This window comes from Nicotiana tomentosiformis, chromosome 5 (assembly GCF_000390325.3).
Source record: "Nicotiana tomentosiformis chromosome 5, ASM39032v3, whole genome shotgun sequence".
NCBI lineage: Eukaryota > Viridiplantae > Streptophyta > Magnoliopsida > Solanales > Solanaceae > Nicotiana > Nicotiana tomentosiformis.
The window spans coordinates 90277324-90296602 of record NC_090816.1 but is presented as its reverse complement, the minus strand read 5'-3'; the positions used below and the strand labels follow the sequence as shown (position 1 = coordinate 90296602).

The window sequence follows — 19279 nt, the reverse complement described above, 5'->3', positions numbered from 1 at the left end:
TTCAGTTATAAGTATCTGAGCTATTCAGATATGAGTTATAAAGTATACTTTTCAAGTTGCTTAAAGTAAGTAAAGTTAAGAACTTCTTTTTGACACACACACACACACAATTTGTTGAACATGTTTTTCTAAAGTTAGCATGTCTTGATCCAGCCTCGGATTGGGTAACTACTCACTAATCGGTCAATTCACACCTCGTTTTTTTTAGATGCAGGTTAAAATATTGAGTCCTAGAGCTAGAGATAGTGAGGTCCAAAGTTGTTCGTGGGTGACATTTGTGTTGTTAAGAGATGTTACGTTATGCCTACTGTTAGTTTACAGATATGTATAGTGTAGTCTTGTCCCATATTGGAAGAGGAGTAATATCTCCTTGTAGTATATAGCTGCTATAAATAGGGACCTCTTGTATTGTATTTATCATCCAATATCAATAACATATTTTCTCCCGTGCCTTCTCACATGGTATCAGAGCATTAGTGAGAAAAGATCGTTGTGCGTCTTTCCAGCGTTAACCGGGAAGAAAGAACTTAGTCATCGTGCAATTTTTTCCGGTGACCTAAGGCTTGTCTAAGTGAAAATCACTTTTTGTCGATGTTGTGTTAAAACCAACACCACCACGAGGTAGATTATCCGACGACGACCAACCCCTGAAAATTTATCCGGCAGAAAAGCCGCCACGCTCCTCCACGCGCCGGCAACAGCAACTTTTCCGGTGAGGGTTCTGACCACTTTCCGGCCATTTTTTCGTGAAGCTTCTTCAGGACAGTCTACTCTCCTCAAAATTCCGAGCCTACCCATCTAATTCAAATCAAATTCCGACCACTTTTATATTTTCCGGCGTGAACAGTGACCTTTCCGGCCATTTTTTGAAAACATTTCTTCAGGACAGCTTGCTCGCAAGGGAATTCCGAGTCTATCCATCCTGGTTACGACAAATTCCGACAACTTTGGAATCTTCCGGAGAGCTACAGTGTTTCCAGCGTGAACAATGTTTCCGGCGCAGAACAGTGTTCTGCTTTACTGCTGTAAACAGTGTTTTTCAAGCTATTTCTTCAGTTTTCTCACAGGAGTTACTTATTTCCACTATTTCAAGATAACCGTACTACTATAAATTGTAGCGACATGGGAACCGATGCTTTTAATAGTCGGATGGTTTCTTTAGCAGATTATATTGAGTTCCTTCAGTACAAAGCATGTAAGAAGCATCTTCTGAGATAGCTTCTGTTATTCAAACCTATGTTGCTCGGACTCTTCACTTTCAGTGTCGCACCCGTGTCGACACGACGTGGGTGTGGGTATGGGTGTAGGGTCCGTGTCGGATCTGGTCAACCGATTTTGGGTACTTTGACCAAAATCAACGGAGAAATTTGGGACAGATACAATGATTTTTTAAAACAAATCAAAAGCTAATAGTGATATGGAAGAAAATGGAATACCTTGGATATATAAATTTCTATGTCAGTCCTTTTCCTTTTATCCCCTTCTAAAATTCTACTCTGGTTCAATATTTTCTCCTTCTCGGAATACCTTGTAAGCTTTCCACATAATGTCTCATAATTCAGACATATTTTTATAACTCTATTTTTAAATAATTGAATTATTTTTAGCCGAATCCCCGCACCCGTATCCGTACCCCCGAATCTTTAAATTTAGATCATGAAGGATCTGACCTCTAGATCCGCACCCGTATCGGACACCGACACTCGAGTCCGAGCAACTTAGGTTCAAACAGGTAATAGCGTGACTTGTTTCTCCCAATCTTCATCCTCTGAGTCTTGGGTCATTGATTCAGGTGCATCAGATCATATTTCTGGTAACAAATCTCTTTTCACTACTATTTCGTATTCTCAATCTCTTCCAAAAGTCACAATGGCCAATGGGTCTCAAACCATGGCAACTGCAATAGGTCAAGCAAGCCCACTTCCTTCCTTACATTTAGATTCAGTCCTTTATGTTCCCAATAGTCCTTTTAATCTCATAGTTGTTAGTCGCTTAGCCAAATCACTTAAATGCGTTGTTTTATTTCTTGATGACTAAGTTTTTATACAGGAACACAGTACGGGGCGGATCATTGGTACCGGGCGTGAATCAAACGGACTTTATTACCTTCTCCTTGCTAAATCACATGGACTCACATCTTGTCTTCCTTCTACAACTTGTCTTGTTACTGATTCACCAGATTTATTACATAAACGGTTAGGACATCCCAGTTTGTCAAAACATCAGAAAATGGTATATGGTTTATCTCACTTGTCAGCTTTAGAGTGTGAGTCATGTCACCTCGGTAAGCATACTCGCTCCCATTTCCCTCGGCGTCTTGATAATCGAGCAGAGTCACATTTTACTTTAGTCCATTCAGATGTTTGGGGTCCTAGTCGGGTCAGTTCCACCTTACGATTCCGCTACTTTGTCAGTTTCATTGATGATTATTCCAGGTGCACTTGGATATTTTTGATAAAAAATCGATCTGAGTTGTTTTTTATTTTCCAGACCTTCCACGCTGAAATTCAAAATCAATATGGGGTTTCTATTCGCACATTTCGTAGTGATAATGCCCGAGAGTATTTGTCTTCCCCATTTCAACAGTTTATGAAATCTCATGGGATTATTAATCAAACATCTTGTCCGTACACATCTCAACAAAATGGGGTAGCTGAAAGAAAGAATAGACATCTTATTGAAACTGCTCGTACCCTACTCATACAATCTCATGCTCCGTTGCGTTTTGGGGGGATGCAGTTCTTACATCTTGCTATCTTATTAATCGTATGTCATCTTCAGCTATCCAGAACCAAGTTCCATTCTAAGTCATGTTTCCCCACTTACCTTTGTTCTCTCTTCCACCCCGTATCTTTGGAAGCACTTGTTTTGTCCATAACCTTACTCCAAGAACAGATAAGTTAGCTCCTCGTGCTCTTAAGTGCGTATTTTTGGGTTTCTCGAGAACACAAAAAGGGTATCGATGCTACTCTCCTGACCTCCACCGGTACCTTATGTCCGCTGATGTTACCTTCTTTGAAACCCAATCATACTTCACATTCAGGTCATCACTTAGATATTTCTGAGGTATTACCAGTTTCATCTTTTGGAGATTCAGTCACTCCAGCTCCACTACCTATAGCTCTAGTTCTACCACCTACAGCTCCAGTTGTAGCTCCACCACCTATAGCTCCAGTTCCCCCACATAATCCAGTTCAACCTTCTGCAGCTCCACCACTCTTGACTTATCATCGTCGTCCATATCCAGCATCAGGCCCAGGTGATTCACGCCCCACATCAGATTCTGCACCTACTGCGGACTTGTCTCCTCTTAGTCAACCAATTGCACTCTGCAAAGGTGTACGATCCACACTTAATCCTAATCCCCACTATGTCGGTTTAAGTTATCATCGTCTGTCGTCACCTCATTATGCTTTTATATCTTCTTTGTCCACTGTTTCTATCCCTAAGTCTACAGGTGAGGCACTATCTCATCCAGGATGGCGACATGCTATGATTGACGAGATGTCTGCTTTACATGCGAGTGGCACTTGGGAGCTTGTTCCTCTTCTTGCAGGTAAGTCTACTGTTGGTTGTCGTTGGGTTTATGCAGTCAAAGTCGGCCCGGATGGCCAGGTTGAACGGCTTAAGGCTCGTCTTGTTGCAAAAGGATATACTCAAATTTTTGGGCTTGATTATAGTGATACTTTCCCTCCCGTGGCTAAAGTAGCATTTATTCATCTCTTTTTGTCCATGGTTGTTGTACGTCATTGGCCTCTTTATGAGTTAGACATTAAGAATGCTTTTCTCCACGGTGATCTTGAGGAAGAAGTTTATATGGAGCAACCACCTGGTTTTGTTGCTCAGAGGGAGTTTAATGGTTGTGTGCGCAGATTGCGCAGGTCACTATATGGTTTGAAACAATCCCCTCGAGCTTGGTTTGGTAAGTTCAGCACAATTATTCAGGAGTTCGGCATGACTAGTACTGAGGCTGATCACTCTGTGTTTTATCGGCATTCTGCTCCTAATCTGTGTATTTATCTAGTGGTTTATGTTGATGATATTGTTATTACTGGCAATGATCAGGATGGTATTACTAATCTGAAGCAGCATTTCTTTCAGCACTTCCAGACTAAGGATCTGGGCAGATTGAAGTATTTTCTAGGTATTGAGGTCGCTCAGTCTAGCTCAGGTATTGTTATTTCACAGCGGAAATATGCCTTAGACATTCTCGAGGAGACTGGAATGATGGGTTACGGACCTATTGACTCTCCTATGGATCCGAATGCTAAGCTTCTGCCTGGACAAGGGGGAGCCTCTTAGAGACCCTACGAGATATAGGAGGTTGGTTGGCAAATTGAATTACCTCACAGTGACAAGACCTGACATTTCTTTTCCGGTGAGTGTTGTAAGTCAGTTTATGGATTCTCCTTGTGATAGTCACTGGGATGCAGTTGTTCGCTTCTTCGGTATATAAAGTCAGCTCCAGGTAAAGGATTACTATTCGAGGATCGAGGCTACGAGCATATTGTTGGGTACACAGATGCTGATTGGGCAGGATCACCTTTTGATAGACGTTCTACGTCTGGATATTGTGTTCGAGTAGAAGGTAATTTGGTCTCGTGGAAGAGCAAGAAACAGAATGTAGTTGCTCGATCTAGCGCCGAAGCCGAACATCGGGCCATGGCTATGGCAACGTGTGAGTTAGTTCGGGTCAAGCAGTTGCTCAGGGAGTTAAAGTTTGGAGAAATCAACAAGATGGAACTGGTGTGTGATAACCAAGCTGCTCTTCATATTGCGTCAAATCCGGTATTCCATGAGAGGACTAAACACATATTGTTACAAAGTTTGTAAAGTCGAATGATCAACTAGCAGATATTTTCACTAAGTCCCTTACTGGTTCTCGTATTAGTTACATGTGTAACAAGCTCGGTACATATGATGTGTATGCACCGGCTTGAGGGGGAGTGTTAATTTACAGATATGTATAGTGTAGTCTTGTCCCACATTGGAAGATGAGTAATATCTCCTTGTAGTGTATAGCTTCTATAAATAGGGACCTCTTGTATTGTATTTATCATCCAATATCAATAACATATTTTCTCCCGTGCCTTCTCACACCTACGTTGAGTTTCACAATGTAGTTGATACATTATTGTTAGTTGATGACTATTAGTTGATGAGTACATGCATATAACTTGCTTATATGTTATGCATGATTGGGTTATATTGTGCTGCTGAGGTTAGTTGATCAAAGGTTCGCCTCAGGAGGCAAGCTCGAAAGTTGCCGGTCATGACCCCCAATTTGGGTCGTGATATCAAGATATTAAGGAACTGAAAACTCTGTTAACACAAAATGAGGGCTTTCTTAGTAAAAAGCATCTTGGAGCTTTACCTTTCAAGTCGAACTGCAGAGCCAATTAGTGTGGCAACCAAATGAATAATTATGCCAGAAGAAAGCAAGAAAGGAACGGATAACCCAATCAGCAAAGTGACCGTTTTGAGTGGTTTTGGCAGCCGTGCAGGTGATAAAGTTGCTTCAAGCAATCCATCTAGATTTTCAGAACATTCATCAGTTGAAAGAGCAAACTACTGATACAAGGAATTTCAAGTTATTTACTAGGTCAATTTGTTAGAACTAGTATCCACACTACAAGAATCTGCCCAAAATATATGGTTAACAAAATCTAGATTATTGGGTGCATGGTGACTTATGGGGTCTCATGTCCATATCATAAATGCCAAAGCCAAGGAACGAAATAAATGTGGACTCACATGCAAATGCAGGAGAGGCTAGCCAAACAAGAGCCAAATAAGAAGATCCTATCTTGTAAAAGTTTCCCATAATCAAAAGAACAAGCCACTGCATCAAACCAGCTTTAAAGAGCCATCTCTCAGCATCTAACTTTGCCAGATCATCTTGCACAACGAAAGACAGGTTCACGTTTCTTCTCGAAAATGTCTTTGTCAGATACTTCACCAGAATGAGATAACCCACATGTTGACCAGTGAATGCCCCGAGCACCGCAGGTGCACCGAACAAACCAACTACTAGCCATGGACTTGAAACAAAGGGAATAGGCGAAGATGATACGAGGGGAAGAACAAAGGCAACAAGTAAGGAGAAACCGATAGCACATATCCACATGAGAATGAGACTCAAGGATGATAAGGCCAATGATACCATGGCAGAATATCCACCCATGAATAATGATGTTGTCCATATTAAAATTGACTGCAATATCACTGAATTGTAGAGCATCCTGGCAAAACGCTGACGGAACACAACCATGTATGTTCCCTGAAATATCAGTTACAAGCATTAGAAAGCTGTCGTGCAAAAATGATGCAATATAAACTCTAAATAGGAAATTACCAGTATTTATCATAAAGCACTAACTGAGACTTGATTATAAGTTTCCTGTTTTTATCAAATAATAAATAAATAAATAACGTTGCCCTCATCAGTTCAGTGAATCTTCTGTCAATAGATTCAGTCTATAGATGTCTGATGCTCACTGATCCTAATCGACAGGAATTCTGACTCCAAGGTGGATTAGAGACCAGAAATTATTCGGGAAATCTCAGACAAATATCAATGGTATGGAACTATATGTCCTTTCTGATGAGAAAATAAATTCATTAATCAAAGGAAAAGATAAAGCAAAACATAATCATGACCTTGAGCTACATGGAAAAACAGAAAAAACAGCTAAGCAAAAAGTGGTTTTTAAGCTAAAGCTACCACTGGGAATAACATTTTATCTTATTCTACATATCAAGAAAGGATTTTAGTACATCCTTCGAATAAGCTAGAGGCGTACGCCAGGGGTTGAAGTACTTTAGCACAGCACTCAAGTGAAATGCACCACAAACATGCGCTATTGTTTGCATTTTCATTCCTAGGAAAATTGCTCTAATCTGCATCCAATCCAGAACAAGTCAAAGGCATCCTCTATCACGGAGTAGAAATCATATCAAAGCTTTCCTTATTAAGAGTTATTTTTCTTTCTGGGAAGGAGAAAAGAAAATGGATAATGGAACCTATATTAGGAAAAGCAGGCTTGTTTAGGACCAAGGTGTAGTTGTTGTATTTGCTGTAAAGGGCTTCTCTCTATCTCAAAACCTTAGGCCCACGATCTACCCCCTTGTTTCTCAAATTCTAAGCTAAATATCTGCTTTTACAGTTACCAATACCTTTAGTCACAACATGATGTATGGATAAAACAAGGGATGAAATCTAATTACAGTTGAACTCTATGAATTTTTAGTCACATTGTAAAAGAACACACTTTAATACAAATAATTTAAATTCTATAAATATCTATGTGTTTTATACAAACACTCTACTCACAAATTAAACAATGAACATTCAATTAAATAATCAAAATTGAATTTTACATTCTTATAAAGAGCAAGGATGGATTTGGCTCCAAAAATGCTACTATTATTTTCATCAACATTTTCATTATAAAAGTTCCAATTTTCTTCCTTCAGAATAGGAGAAAAACAAATAGAAAGGAAAAGAAGAGCATTTTTTTAAACTAAGGGTGCGGCCTAGTGGTCAATGAAGTGAGAGAACAACCATGATGGTCACTGGAGATAAGGGATAGAAGGAAAAACATTGACAGGGCAAGTGGCATAAGGCCACCCATCCATTGGCACTGTTATTAAATGTCATCGCTTCATAGGTGAAGCCATGTGCTTCATAGAAGTGTGCGCTTCAAACAATGAGGCAGAAAGTGATCCCAGCAAGAAACAATCAGTTCTTTAACTCTCAACTTTGAGGAGTCGGATTCCTATTGTCATTAAGGAATATTAGATACTGAAATTAGTTATTTTAATTCCAATTTAATCATTATAGTAATAAGTTCATATATATTTGGTACTTTCTTAATGTCATGAATTGTGCACTTCACTTCGAAGAAAGATGCACTTCTTGCTTTTTGCTTCATGCCCCCTTGACCTTGTCGCTTTTTTATGCTTTTCGCATTTAAAAAAACTGTCCATAGGCTTTAGCTACTTTTGCTCTAAATAGTGTAGAGGCTTGAATACCATGTAAAAACAGAGAAAGGGATGGAGAAAGCTCTTATTGAGTTGGTGGTCTAAAACAAGCTCCTTACATATGAGTTTTGAGTTGCGTGATATTAAAGAAAATTTTCTAATTCTTGGAGTTCTAAATTATTATGGTATACTCATTGAAAATATTTTACACATTATTCTTAACATTTCTCTTGACTTTCAATATTCTACATGCTACATTCTGCTGTCTAAAATCTCACTATAATCTTATCAATTTTCAGTACAAGCTCCGACATCTTCTTCATTCATCAGAAAAATCATTTTGTATGGCGGTTGTATATCATAATATAGTATAAAAAGGTCCATGAGAGAAAGTCTAGCCCTATCTTAACCTTATGACCCTAGTCAACTCGTCTCTGTCTTGAGGCCAATAACCAGTGACTCTTTTGTTAACCTCATGTAGAATATCTATCTTGTGTAGTCGGGTTGATTAACTTCCAAATTGTTGTTAGATCATCATCCTATATGGTACATTATCTTACTGCTCTTGTAAACTACTAAGGTCTCATTTGTTTGCACTTAATGGAGGTCTGAATCTTAATCATTCAGATCTAGTCCATTAAGTGCATTTGTTTTTAAAATCTTAACTCTAATTATTCAGATCCAGCTCATTAAGTCTATTTCTTTTTTCTCTTTTAAAAGCTTTTCATAGGTCTGAAAGGATCTGATTCGGCCAGATCCATAACAAAGTTCTACTAGCGTTAAGACTCTTTAGAAAAAACGATACGACTTTATTTCCGCAAAGATTCGCTCAACAATAAGGCTTTATTTTAGCAAAGTTTCACGCTTCACTTCTTCAATCTCTGTGCGTAAATTTCACGCCTCTCTCACTCTCCATCTATCATCGTCTACTCAAATTTGTTTTCTCTTGAACAGGTAAGTTCTAAAACCTTTAGAAAGTATTTGTGTTATTATTTTATGAGATTCGCAATACGCTTGCCTATTATTCTGTGAAATACTTGTTTGAGTTTCAAGATTTCAATTCGTATTCTCTAATAGTTAATTCTACAGTGAAAAATTAGAAAAAAGTTCTACAAAATTTTTGAGGTTTATCTCTGGATTATCTTAGCAAATGGGTTTTCGATTTTTCCAGAAAGTGAATTTTCAACCCAAGCATTAATAAGTATCATAACATGAGCATTATATTTCTGGTTTCATAATTCTATCGGGTGAAGTAGGCTTCAATTATCTTAAGGCACATCAAATTAGTGACTCAGTTTCATGTGCGACTCTTAGCCTTCTTCTATTTCACTAATTTGTTATGAAGCTATTAGATTCTCGAAAAAATATGCCCTGTACCACATATAGATTTGATGTTAATTGTAGCATATCTTCCTCTTTTTCTCACTTTGGAGAATTGTTCAATACTTTTTAACGACGGCCTAATCGATAGCGCACAAAACGCCGATGTAAAAGTTTTACTTTTTTATTCTCTGAAAGAACTTATAAACTTTCTTCTCGTCCTTATCTCATGAGCGTCTTTTTTTACTAAACTTTCTATTCCTCTTCGTGAAATGACAATTTGAAACTCATGTGTTGGTGAGTCGGCAATATCACATGGAACTCGAGCATTAGTATTTGAACTTGAGTCGGACCTTAGACCTTAGTAGCTGTCTCTTTTTGTGTCTTGTGTGTAAAATATGTAGTCAAAATTGAAAACAGATTCAAAGGCTCTCATTATATCCCTTTTGCATGTGCACCTTCATACATTGATTACTTTTTGAATTTGGGATAATATAAAGTATGGGATTTGCAGCTAATCTGATTTGAGTTTATAGCCAATAGCATAAAATAGATCCTAAACGTGCTGTCAACTAAGTGAATATTAATTTTATTTAAGCCAATGTGGTTCTTATTTCTTCTTTGAATTAGTCCCCTCTATTCATTCTCTTCGAATAATATGTTATAAAATGGTATATTTCTTTATTACTAGTATTCCTAAGATCTTTCTTCGTGTATTCTTTCTCTTGCCTTCTTTGCCTGCACAGTCCATTGCAAGATTTTCAATCACTAGAATACTGAGAATAAGAAACGACGAAACTATGAAAAAAAAAAAAAAAAAGTTAAAAAGAAGGAACCTGCTTTTCCCAATCTTGCCATACACAATATCAATATGGGGCAGAAATATAAAACAAGATAAACAAACATTAAGTATAACTACTATGCAGTCATGACTTTAAGTTTAGTAAAAAGCAGAATTTTGTAAATGCACATTGAGAGTATGATGCATTTTCAAGAAGTTGAAATAGGTATCATATATTTTTTTACTTTAGTTGCCTACCCTATGACTCCAGTGGACTGGTTTTTATTTTCCTGCTCTTAGCCATTATTTTTCTACTGAAGAGAAGCTAGAAACAGACAAACAACAACAACAACAACAACAACCCAATAGAATCCCACTAATGGGGTCTGGGGAGGGTAGAGTGTACGCAGACCTTACTCCTACCCAGGGTAGGGAGGCAGAAGCTAGAAACAGAGAAGAGAATATTTATTCTTAGTGATGAACTATAGTGATAGCATCAAGGACAAGGATAGAGTTTTGGAAGCTCCAAGGCCATTTACAAGATCTCAAGCTAAAGAGTAGCAATCTAAGGTTGTTGGACTTCAAATGGCAAATAAAGAAGTTTTTAATTGTAGAGGAATAGCTCAAGCCCAAAGTAGATGAGTTATCCAAGTTTTACAATTATTTGGTGATCCAAATTGAGGTCCAAGAGGAGGAAGATTGGGCCACCAAATCAGCCCTTGAAGTCCACCAAAGGAGCTCAAAATGAGCTTAAAAAAGGTCCAAAAGGGGGTGTTTCAAAAGGAGCCCAATTGGAGTCCAAATCAATGGCCCAAACTAGTAGTTTTAAGGTCCAAATCTGCCCCAAAGGGATTTGGCCGCCCCCACCTAATTGTAATGACTTTTCTTACTCCTTAGCAACCACCTTACCTAATTGTAATGACTTTTTATGCCTTAGCAACCACCCTACTTAATTTTAAGGACTTTTTGTGCCTTAGTACTCCTATAAATAAGGAGTTCTTCGCATTCATTGAGACACTTTATTATTGATTAAGTATATCATACTTTGAGAGTTCTTTTGAACCTTTGTTACTTGTGCTTTGAGATTTATCTTTCAACCTTTACTAGTTCATAGTTCAAGGTAGTAAGATTACTTCTCTATTGTGATATCTTTGATTCCTTTGTGGTATTCTCAGAAGGCGATTAATACTAGTTATTAATTGTTGTCTCAAGTTACTCGTAAATCGGTCAAGATCCGAATCTATTGTTTTGATTTGCTTTTAAGTAAAGGCGTTTGATTTCTTCAATAAATCAAGACGTTGTTGCTTTGATCTTGTCAAGGCTATAGAACTTGCGTTCTTGGACGTTCTTTGGAATTCTTTCCTTGAATTTTCCCATATCCTTTATTTTCTGCCCTTTAGTTCTAGTTGTTCAATTCCTTATTGTTATTGCTTCCGCATTTACTTTTCAAATTCTTACTCTAGTTTGGATTCCCGATCTTGTCGTTATCATATAGGCTAGGCAAATATAATGGAAGCATCTAATTTATACAGATGTTGTGCATGGTCTCAAAGGTATAGATGCTTCGAGTAATATGTATAAAACGAACAAAAACACCTTTTACTAAAGTCTTTGTGGTATATTGTTGCTCTCCTTATTTGGATCTTGCATTAATTTGTTGAGACAAGATGAAGAATTATGCAGTTTTAATGAAATAACGAATGTATAGTTCGGATTATTGAAGTTTCAGCAGTATCGGATAAGTGAAAAAACTGTGACCGGCTGTCTTAAAGTTGTTTCTGCTTCTACAGATTTTTTCTGCTAAATATAAAGCTCTTTTTCTGTTTTTGATTGTTTTTATTGATTGTCTCAGCTTTGTTATTTTTATTTTCATCAGTTCATTTTTTATAATCATTATTATTTTATATTTCAGCTATGGAACAATCTAGTGAAAATTCAAGGGTGAGTTAGAAAAATATGGATGTAGTAAAAACCTTTTTAGAAAGTTGTATTCAAGAAATATCCTTAAACGGGAGACTTGGAAGTAGTTTGAAGGCAGATTTATGGAACAAGGTTAAACTAGTTTTGGAGATTTCTCATGGCTTTAGCGTCACACAAAAGCAGATGAAGAATCATTATGATTATCTAAAAGAAAAGTATCAAGCTTGGTTGCCAATAACTAAAAAGACTGGCAATATTTATGACCCAGCAACCAATACCATTCTAATGTCTAATAGTGAGTGGGATGAGTACATAAAGGTTAGTTTATTATCTAGTAATTTAACTTTTCTTTTTTTTTTCTGTAAAGAAAAAGACGTGCATATTAAAAATCTATTTATTACAGGCTCATCCAAAAGCAAAGGCATTGAAGACTTCACCTCTATCCTTCCCTGATCTTTGTACAAAACTTTTTGAGGGTTCTACTGCAACAGGAATTCATGGTTGGAGTCCAAGCTATACATATCCTATCGGGCCTCACATTGAGGAATGTATGGAAAAATTAGAAGCACTTGAATGGGAAGAACCACTATACAGTGCAACTGTTAGTATACTTTGTGAAGGTGAAAGCTATAGGAAAGCATGGATGAAAATTACAGAAGTCAACAAATTAGAGAGTTGGATTAAGGCCACGGGGAAAAAAATGGGAATTTTTTGATTTTGCTAATTAGCTAGATTATTCTTCAGACGTTAATAATAATGTGGAACCTTCCTTGTTTTTTTCAACTAGTATCTATTATGCTTATTTAATTTTTTAATATCAAATTATGGTTGTGCAATATTTTTTTGTGTGATATACCTTTTTTAAATGTCTGAGTATGGCATTGTTTTACTAATTAATTTATTGTGGTTATGTAACTTCTTATGTTTTTCAAATACATACAATGTTATGCTTACTATTGTGTATTATTCATTTTCTTTGTTAATATGAGAAGGCACGGGAGAAAATATGTTATTGATATTGGATAATAAATACAATACAAGAGGTCCCTATTTATAACTATACACTACAAGGAGATATTACTCCTCTTCCAATGTGGGACAAGACTACACTATACATATCTGTAAACTAACACTCCCCTCAAGCCGGTGCATACACATCATATGTACCGAGCTTGTTACACATGTAACTAATACGAGAACCAGTAAGAGACTTACTGAAAATATCTGCTAGTTGATCATTCGACTTTACAAACTTTGTAACAATATCTCCTGAAAGTATTTTTTCTCTTACAAAGTGACAGTCGATCTAAATGTGTTTAGTCCTCTCATGGAACACCGGATTTGACCCAATATGAAGAGCAGCTTGGTTATCACACACCAGTTCCATCTTGCTGATTTCTCCGAACTTTAACTCCTTGAGCAACTGCTTGACCCAAACTAACTCACACGTTGCCATAGCCATGGCCCGATATTCGGCTTCGACGCTAGATCGAGCAACTACATTCTGTTTCTTGCTCTTCCACGAGACCAAATTACCTCCAACTAGAACACAATATCCAGACGTAGAACGTCTATCAAAAGGTGATCCTGCCCAATCAGCATCTGTATACCCAACAATATGCTCGTGACCTCGATCCTCGAATAGTAATCCTTTGCCTAGAGCTGACTTTATATACCGAAGAATGCGAACAACTGCATCCCAGTGACTATCACAGGGAGAATCCATAAACTAACTTACAACACTCACCGGAAAAGAAATGTCAGGTCTTGTCACTGTGAGGTAATTCAATTTGCCAACCAACCTCCTATATCTCGTAGGGTCTCTAAGAGGCTCCCCTTGTCCAGGCAGAAGCTTAGCATTCGGATCCATATGAGAGTCAATAGGTCTGCAACCCATCATTCCAGTCTCCTCGAGAATGTCTAAGGCATACTTCCGCTGTGAAATAACAATACTTGAGCTAGATTGAGCGACCTCAATACCTAGAAAATACTTCAATCTGCCCAGATCCTTAGTCTGGAAGTGCTGAAAGAGATGCTGCTTCAGATTAGTAATACAATCCTGATCATTGCCAGTAATAACAATATCATCAACATAAACCACTAGATAAATACACAGATTAGGAGCAGAATGCCGATAAAACACTGAGTGATCAGCCTCACTAAAAGTCATGTCGAACTCCTGAATAATTGTGCTGAACTTACCAAACCAAGCTCGAGGGGACTGTTTCAAACCATATAGTGACCTGCGCAATCTGCACACACAACCATTAAACTCCCCTGAGCAACAAAACCAGGTGGTTGCTCCATATAAACTTCTTCCTCAAGATCACCGTGGAGAAAATCATTCTTAATGTCTAACTGATAAAGAGGCCAATGACGTACAGCAACCATGGACAAAAAGAGACGAACAAATGCTACTTTAGCCACGGAAGAGAAAGTATCACTATAATCAAGCCCAAAAATCTGAGTATATCCTTTTGCAACAAGACGAGCCTTAAGCCGATCAACCTGGCCACCCGGGCTAACTTTGACTTCATAAACCCAACGACAACCAACAGTAGACTTACCTGCAGGAAGAGGAACAAGCTCTCAAATGCCACTCGCATGTAAAGCAGACATCTCGTCAATCATAGCATGTCACCATCCTGTGGACAGAGAAGATAAAAAAGCATAATGAGGTGACGACAGACGATGATAACTTAAACCGACATAGTGGGGATTAGGATTAAGTGTGGATCGTACACCTTTGCGGAGTGCAATTGGTTGACTAAGAGGAGACAAGTCCGCAGTAGGTGCAGAATCTGATGCGGGACGTGAATCATCTGGGCCTGATGCTGGATTTGGACGACGATGATAAGTCAAGAGTGGTAGAGCTGCAAAAGGTTGAACTGGATTATATGGAGGAACTGGAGCTATAAGTGGTGGAGTTACAACTGGAGCTGTAGGCGATGGAACTGGAGCTATAGGTGGTGGAGCTGGAGTGACTGAATCTCTAAACGATGAAACTGGTAATACATCAGAAATATCTAAGTGATGACCTGACTGTGAAGTATGATTGGGTTTCAAAGAAGGTAACATCAACGGACATAAGGTACCGGTGGAGGTCAGGAGAGTAGCATTGATACCCCTTTTGTGTTCTCGAGAAACCCAGAAATACGCATTTAAGAGCACGAGGAGCTAACTTATCTGTTCCTAGAGTAAGGTTATGGACAAAACAAGTGCTTCCAAAGATACGGGGCGGAAGAGAGAACAAAGGTAAGTGGAGAAACATGACAGAGAATGGAACTTGGTTCTGGATAGTTGAAGATGGCATACGATTAATAAGATAGCAAGATGTAGGAACTGCATCCCCCCAAAAACGCAACGGAGCATGAGATTGTATGAGTAGGGTACGAGCAGTTTCAATAGGATGTCTATTCTTTCTTCCAGCTACCCCCATTTTGTTTAGATGTGTACGGACAAGATGTTTGATGAATAATCTCATGAGATTTCATAAACTGCTGAAATGGGGAAGACAAATACTCTCGGGCATTATCACTACGAAATGTGCGAATAGAAACCCCATATTGATTTTGAATTTCAGCGTGGAAGATCTGGAAAATACAAAACAGCTCAGATCGATTTTTTATCAAAAATATCCAAGTGCACCTGGAATAATCATCAATGAAACTGACAAAGTAGCGAAATCCCAAGGTGGAACTGACCCGACTAGGACCCCGAACATCTGAATGGACTAAAGTAAAAGGTGACTCTGCTCGATTATCAAGACGCCGAGGGAAATGAGAGCGAGTATCAGTGTTAGAGAAAGCGGTCGCTTCCTCGCTTAAAGCGAGAAGCGATGCGATGTGAAGCAGAACCCACTTCCCCCATGCGAAGCGACTCAGGTATTAAAAAGCGACCGCTTCCCGCTAAAAGGCGAGAAGCGACCAAGCAAAGTGTAGCGATGGAAGCGGGTGCTTCTTTGTTTTAAACAGAAGCTAGGCTATTTAATTAAAAAACGGAGGGTTTTCAGTTCAAGTCTTCAACAGAGACGACTAAAAGGAGACTAGGGTTCTTCTTCTTCAACTTCAAGTTCAAGTCTTCAACAGAGATTCAGCAACAACAGGTATGTGATGATTTTCCTTCTTCTTCTTCTTCTTTTCTTTTTCTTTCACTGTTTCAACGTCCAAATAGCAGCGAAATGCTGGCGAAATTTTTTTTTTTAACCTTCGGTTCTTTCTCAGAATTGATGCCAATCCTTCGGTTCTTCTTTCTCTGTCTAGTTTTTAACAGAACCATATTTTGCCTTTTTTACCTTCAGTTCTTTCTCAGAATTGATGCCAATACTGCTCTTCCTAGTTGATGAAAAAGAAGAAGTTGAAGAAGATGACGAGCAATATAATAATGATAGTGGAATACAAGAATTTGACAATCTTGTAGAAGAATGGGATGCTCATTTTGTGCTTTAATTGATGCTACTCTTTAGGTTTTACATTGAAATATTGAACATTTGCTTACAATTACATGTGTTGTCTATGCAGTATTTATTTTAATTTTTTTTTAAATTCCGCTTCACTTCAAAAAAGCGAGCGCTTCGCTTCTCGCTTTAACCGAAATGGGGGTTGTCGCTTTTCCTCGCTTCACGCTCTTCACAACACTGGCGAGTACGCTTACCGAGCTGACATGACTCACACTCTAAAGCTGACAAGTGATATAAACCAGATACCATTTTCTGAAATTTTGACAAACTGGGATGTCCCAACCGTTTATGTAATAAATCTGGTGAATCAGTAACAAGACAAGTTGTAGAAGGAAGACAAGATGTGAGTCCATGTGATTTAGCAAGGATAAAGTAATAATGTCCGTTTGATACACGCCCGGTACCAATGATCTGCCCCGTCCTGCATTCCTATATAAAAACTTGGTCATCAAGAAATAAAACAGCGCATTTAAGTGATTTGGCTAAGCGACTAACAGTTATGAGATTAAAAGGACTATTGGGAACATAAAAGACTGAATCTAAAGGTAAGGAAGGAAGTGGGCTTGCTTGACCTATTGCAGTTGCCATGGTTTGAGACCCATTGGCCATTGTGACTTTTGGAAGAGACTGAGAATACGAAATAGTAGTGAAAAGAGATTTGTTACCAGAAATATGATCTGATGCACCTGAATCGATGACCCAAGACTCGGAGGATGAGAGAAACAAGTCACGCTATTACCTGTTTGAATAACAAAAGCTATCTCAGAAGATGTCTGCTTACATGCTTTGTACTGAAGGAACTCAATATAATCTGCTAAAGAAACCATCTGACTATTAAAAGCATCGGTTCCCATGTCACTACAATTTGTAGTAGTAGGGTTAACTTGAAATAGTGGAAATAAGTAACTCCTGTGAGAAAACTGAAGAAATAGCTTGAAAAACACTGTTTACAGCAGTAAAACAGAACAATGTTCTGCGCCGGAAACATTGTTTTACGCTGGAAACACTGTAGCTCGCCGGAAAATTCCAAAGTTGTCGGAATTTGTCGTAACCAGGATGGATAGACTCGGAATTCCCTTGCGAGCAAGCTGTCCCGAAGAAATGTTTTCAAAACATGGCCGGAAAGGTCACTGTTCACGCCGGAAAATATAAAAGTGGTTGGAATTTGATTTGAATTAGATGGGTAGGCTCGGAATTTCGAGGAGAGCAGACTGTCCTGAAGAAGCTTCGCGAAAAAATGGCCGGAAAGTGGCCAAAACCCTAGCCGGAAAAGTTGTTGTCGGTGCGTGGCGGCTTTTCTGCCGGATAAATTTTCAGGGGTTAGTCGTCGAAGGGTAATCTACCTCGTGGTGGTGTTGGTTTTAGCACAACACCGACAGAAAGTGACTTTCACTTAGACAAGCCTTAGGTCACCGGAAAAAATTGCACGATGATTAAGTTTTTTCTTCCCGGTTAAGGCTGGAATGACGCACAGCAATCTTTTCTCACTAATGCTCTGATACCATGTGAGAAGGCACGGGAGAAAATATGTTATTAATATTGGATGATAAACACAATACAAGAGGTCCCTATTTATAGCTATACACTACAAGGAGATATTACTCCTCTTCCAATGTGGACAAGACTACACTATACATATATGTAAACTAACAGTTAAAACAGGTTAGACATGGACACTGAAGATCAAACATTATGGTTGATGAGGTTGTATTGGTGTAGAAATCATTTTAGACTCAAGAATATCCAAAGAAATAAAGATTTAACATCATCTTTATCTAGTGAAAAGTACACATTATAATTATTGTTCGGCTTTAGTCGACAATGTTTAGAATTGATGCGCATGTCTCGTGATGCATATGTTCGGCTATGTCAACATTTTAGACATAAAGGATGGCTCGTAGATAGCAAACATATTTCTGTCGAAGAAAAGATAGCAATATTTCTGACTATTATAGGTCATAATGAGCGTTTTGTGGTTATCAAGAGAAGATTCCAACATTCTTTGCAAATGGTTCACAAATATTTTCACGAGGTTCTTGAAGCAATGAAGAAATTTGCGAAAAAGATGATATCATCTACAACATCCGATTCAAATTCACATATTCCCGGTGCTTATAAAAAATTACGAAAAGTTTTTAAAGTATTATTTGTTATAAAATTATTTAATATCTTCGTAAGAAAAAATTTCATAACTTTTAACATTAAAAATTTTATTTATTTGCAGGGAGCAATAGGTGCACTTGACGGGACATTAGTACATGCAGTTATTCAAGCTAATCAACAAATTGTTTACAGTTATCAGAATGTTTTAGCTATATGTGATTTTAACATGGTCTTCACTTATGTTTATGCTGGATGGGAAGGGGTAGCACACGATGTATGTGTTCTAACAGAGATCGCATCTAATCCAGATAATGGCTTTCCATTTCCTCCTTCTAGTAAGTGATACAACTTATTAAGCTATTGTGAAATAATAAGTTAGATGTTTATTATGTCCATTTAACCTTTTATTTTGATGACAAACAAATACTATTTATGCGATGCGGCATACCCTAACACTCGAGGATTTCTAGCACCATATCGTAACATTCGATATTGGTTAGGAGATTATCGTCGTAGGCCATAAATAAGGAGGAAAAGTTTAACCATGCTCATGCCCAACACAGAAATTTTATTGAACGTGCTTATGGAGTTTTAAAAGCAAGATTCCCAATATTGGACAAGATGGCTCCATATTCTATTGATGTCCAAAGAGATGTTGTTATTGCTAGTTTTGCAATTCATAATTTTATCATAAAAGAGCGACTAAATGATGA

The 19279-nt window shown here is 38.1% G+C and overlaps 2 protein-coding genes across 3 annotated transcripts in view; one reads left to right on the top strand and one right to left on the bottom strand.

The window, feature by feature from the left end:
- The window catches only part of LOC104098619 (uncharacterized), a 46226-nt gene that overhangs the window by 13290 nt on the left and 13657 nt on the right, over window positions 1-19279 (bottom strand). For both annotated transcript variants that reach the window (XM_009605403.4, XM_070175086.1), the window contains exons 9-10: window positions 5755-6280; window positions 5375-5531 (exon numbers count right to left, since the gene is read on the bottom strand). In XM_009605403.4, coding sequence (XP_009603698.1) covers window positions 5375-5531; window positions 5755-6280 — 683 coding nt within the window. The remainder of the gene's footprint in view (window positions 1-5374; window positions 5532-5754; window positions 6281-19279) is intronic.
- Window positions 8778-12840, top strand: LOC104098618 (uncharacterized). The gene is made up of 3 exons (XM_033656758.2): window positions 8778-8937; window positions 12172-12322; window positions 12408-12840. The coding sequence occupies exons 2-3, from the start codon at window positions 12188-12190 to the stop codon at window positions 12717-12719; spliced, it is 447 nt and encodes a 148-aa protein (XP_033512649.1). The 5' UTR covers window positions 8778-8937; window positions 12172-12187; the 3' UTR covers window positions 12720-12840.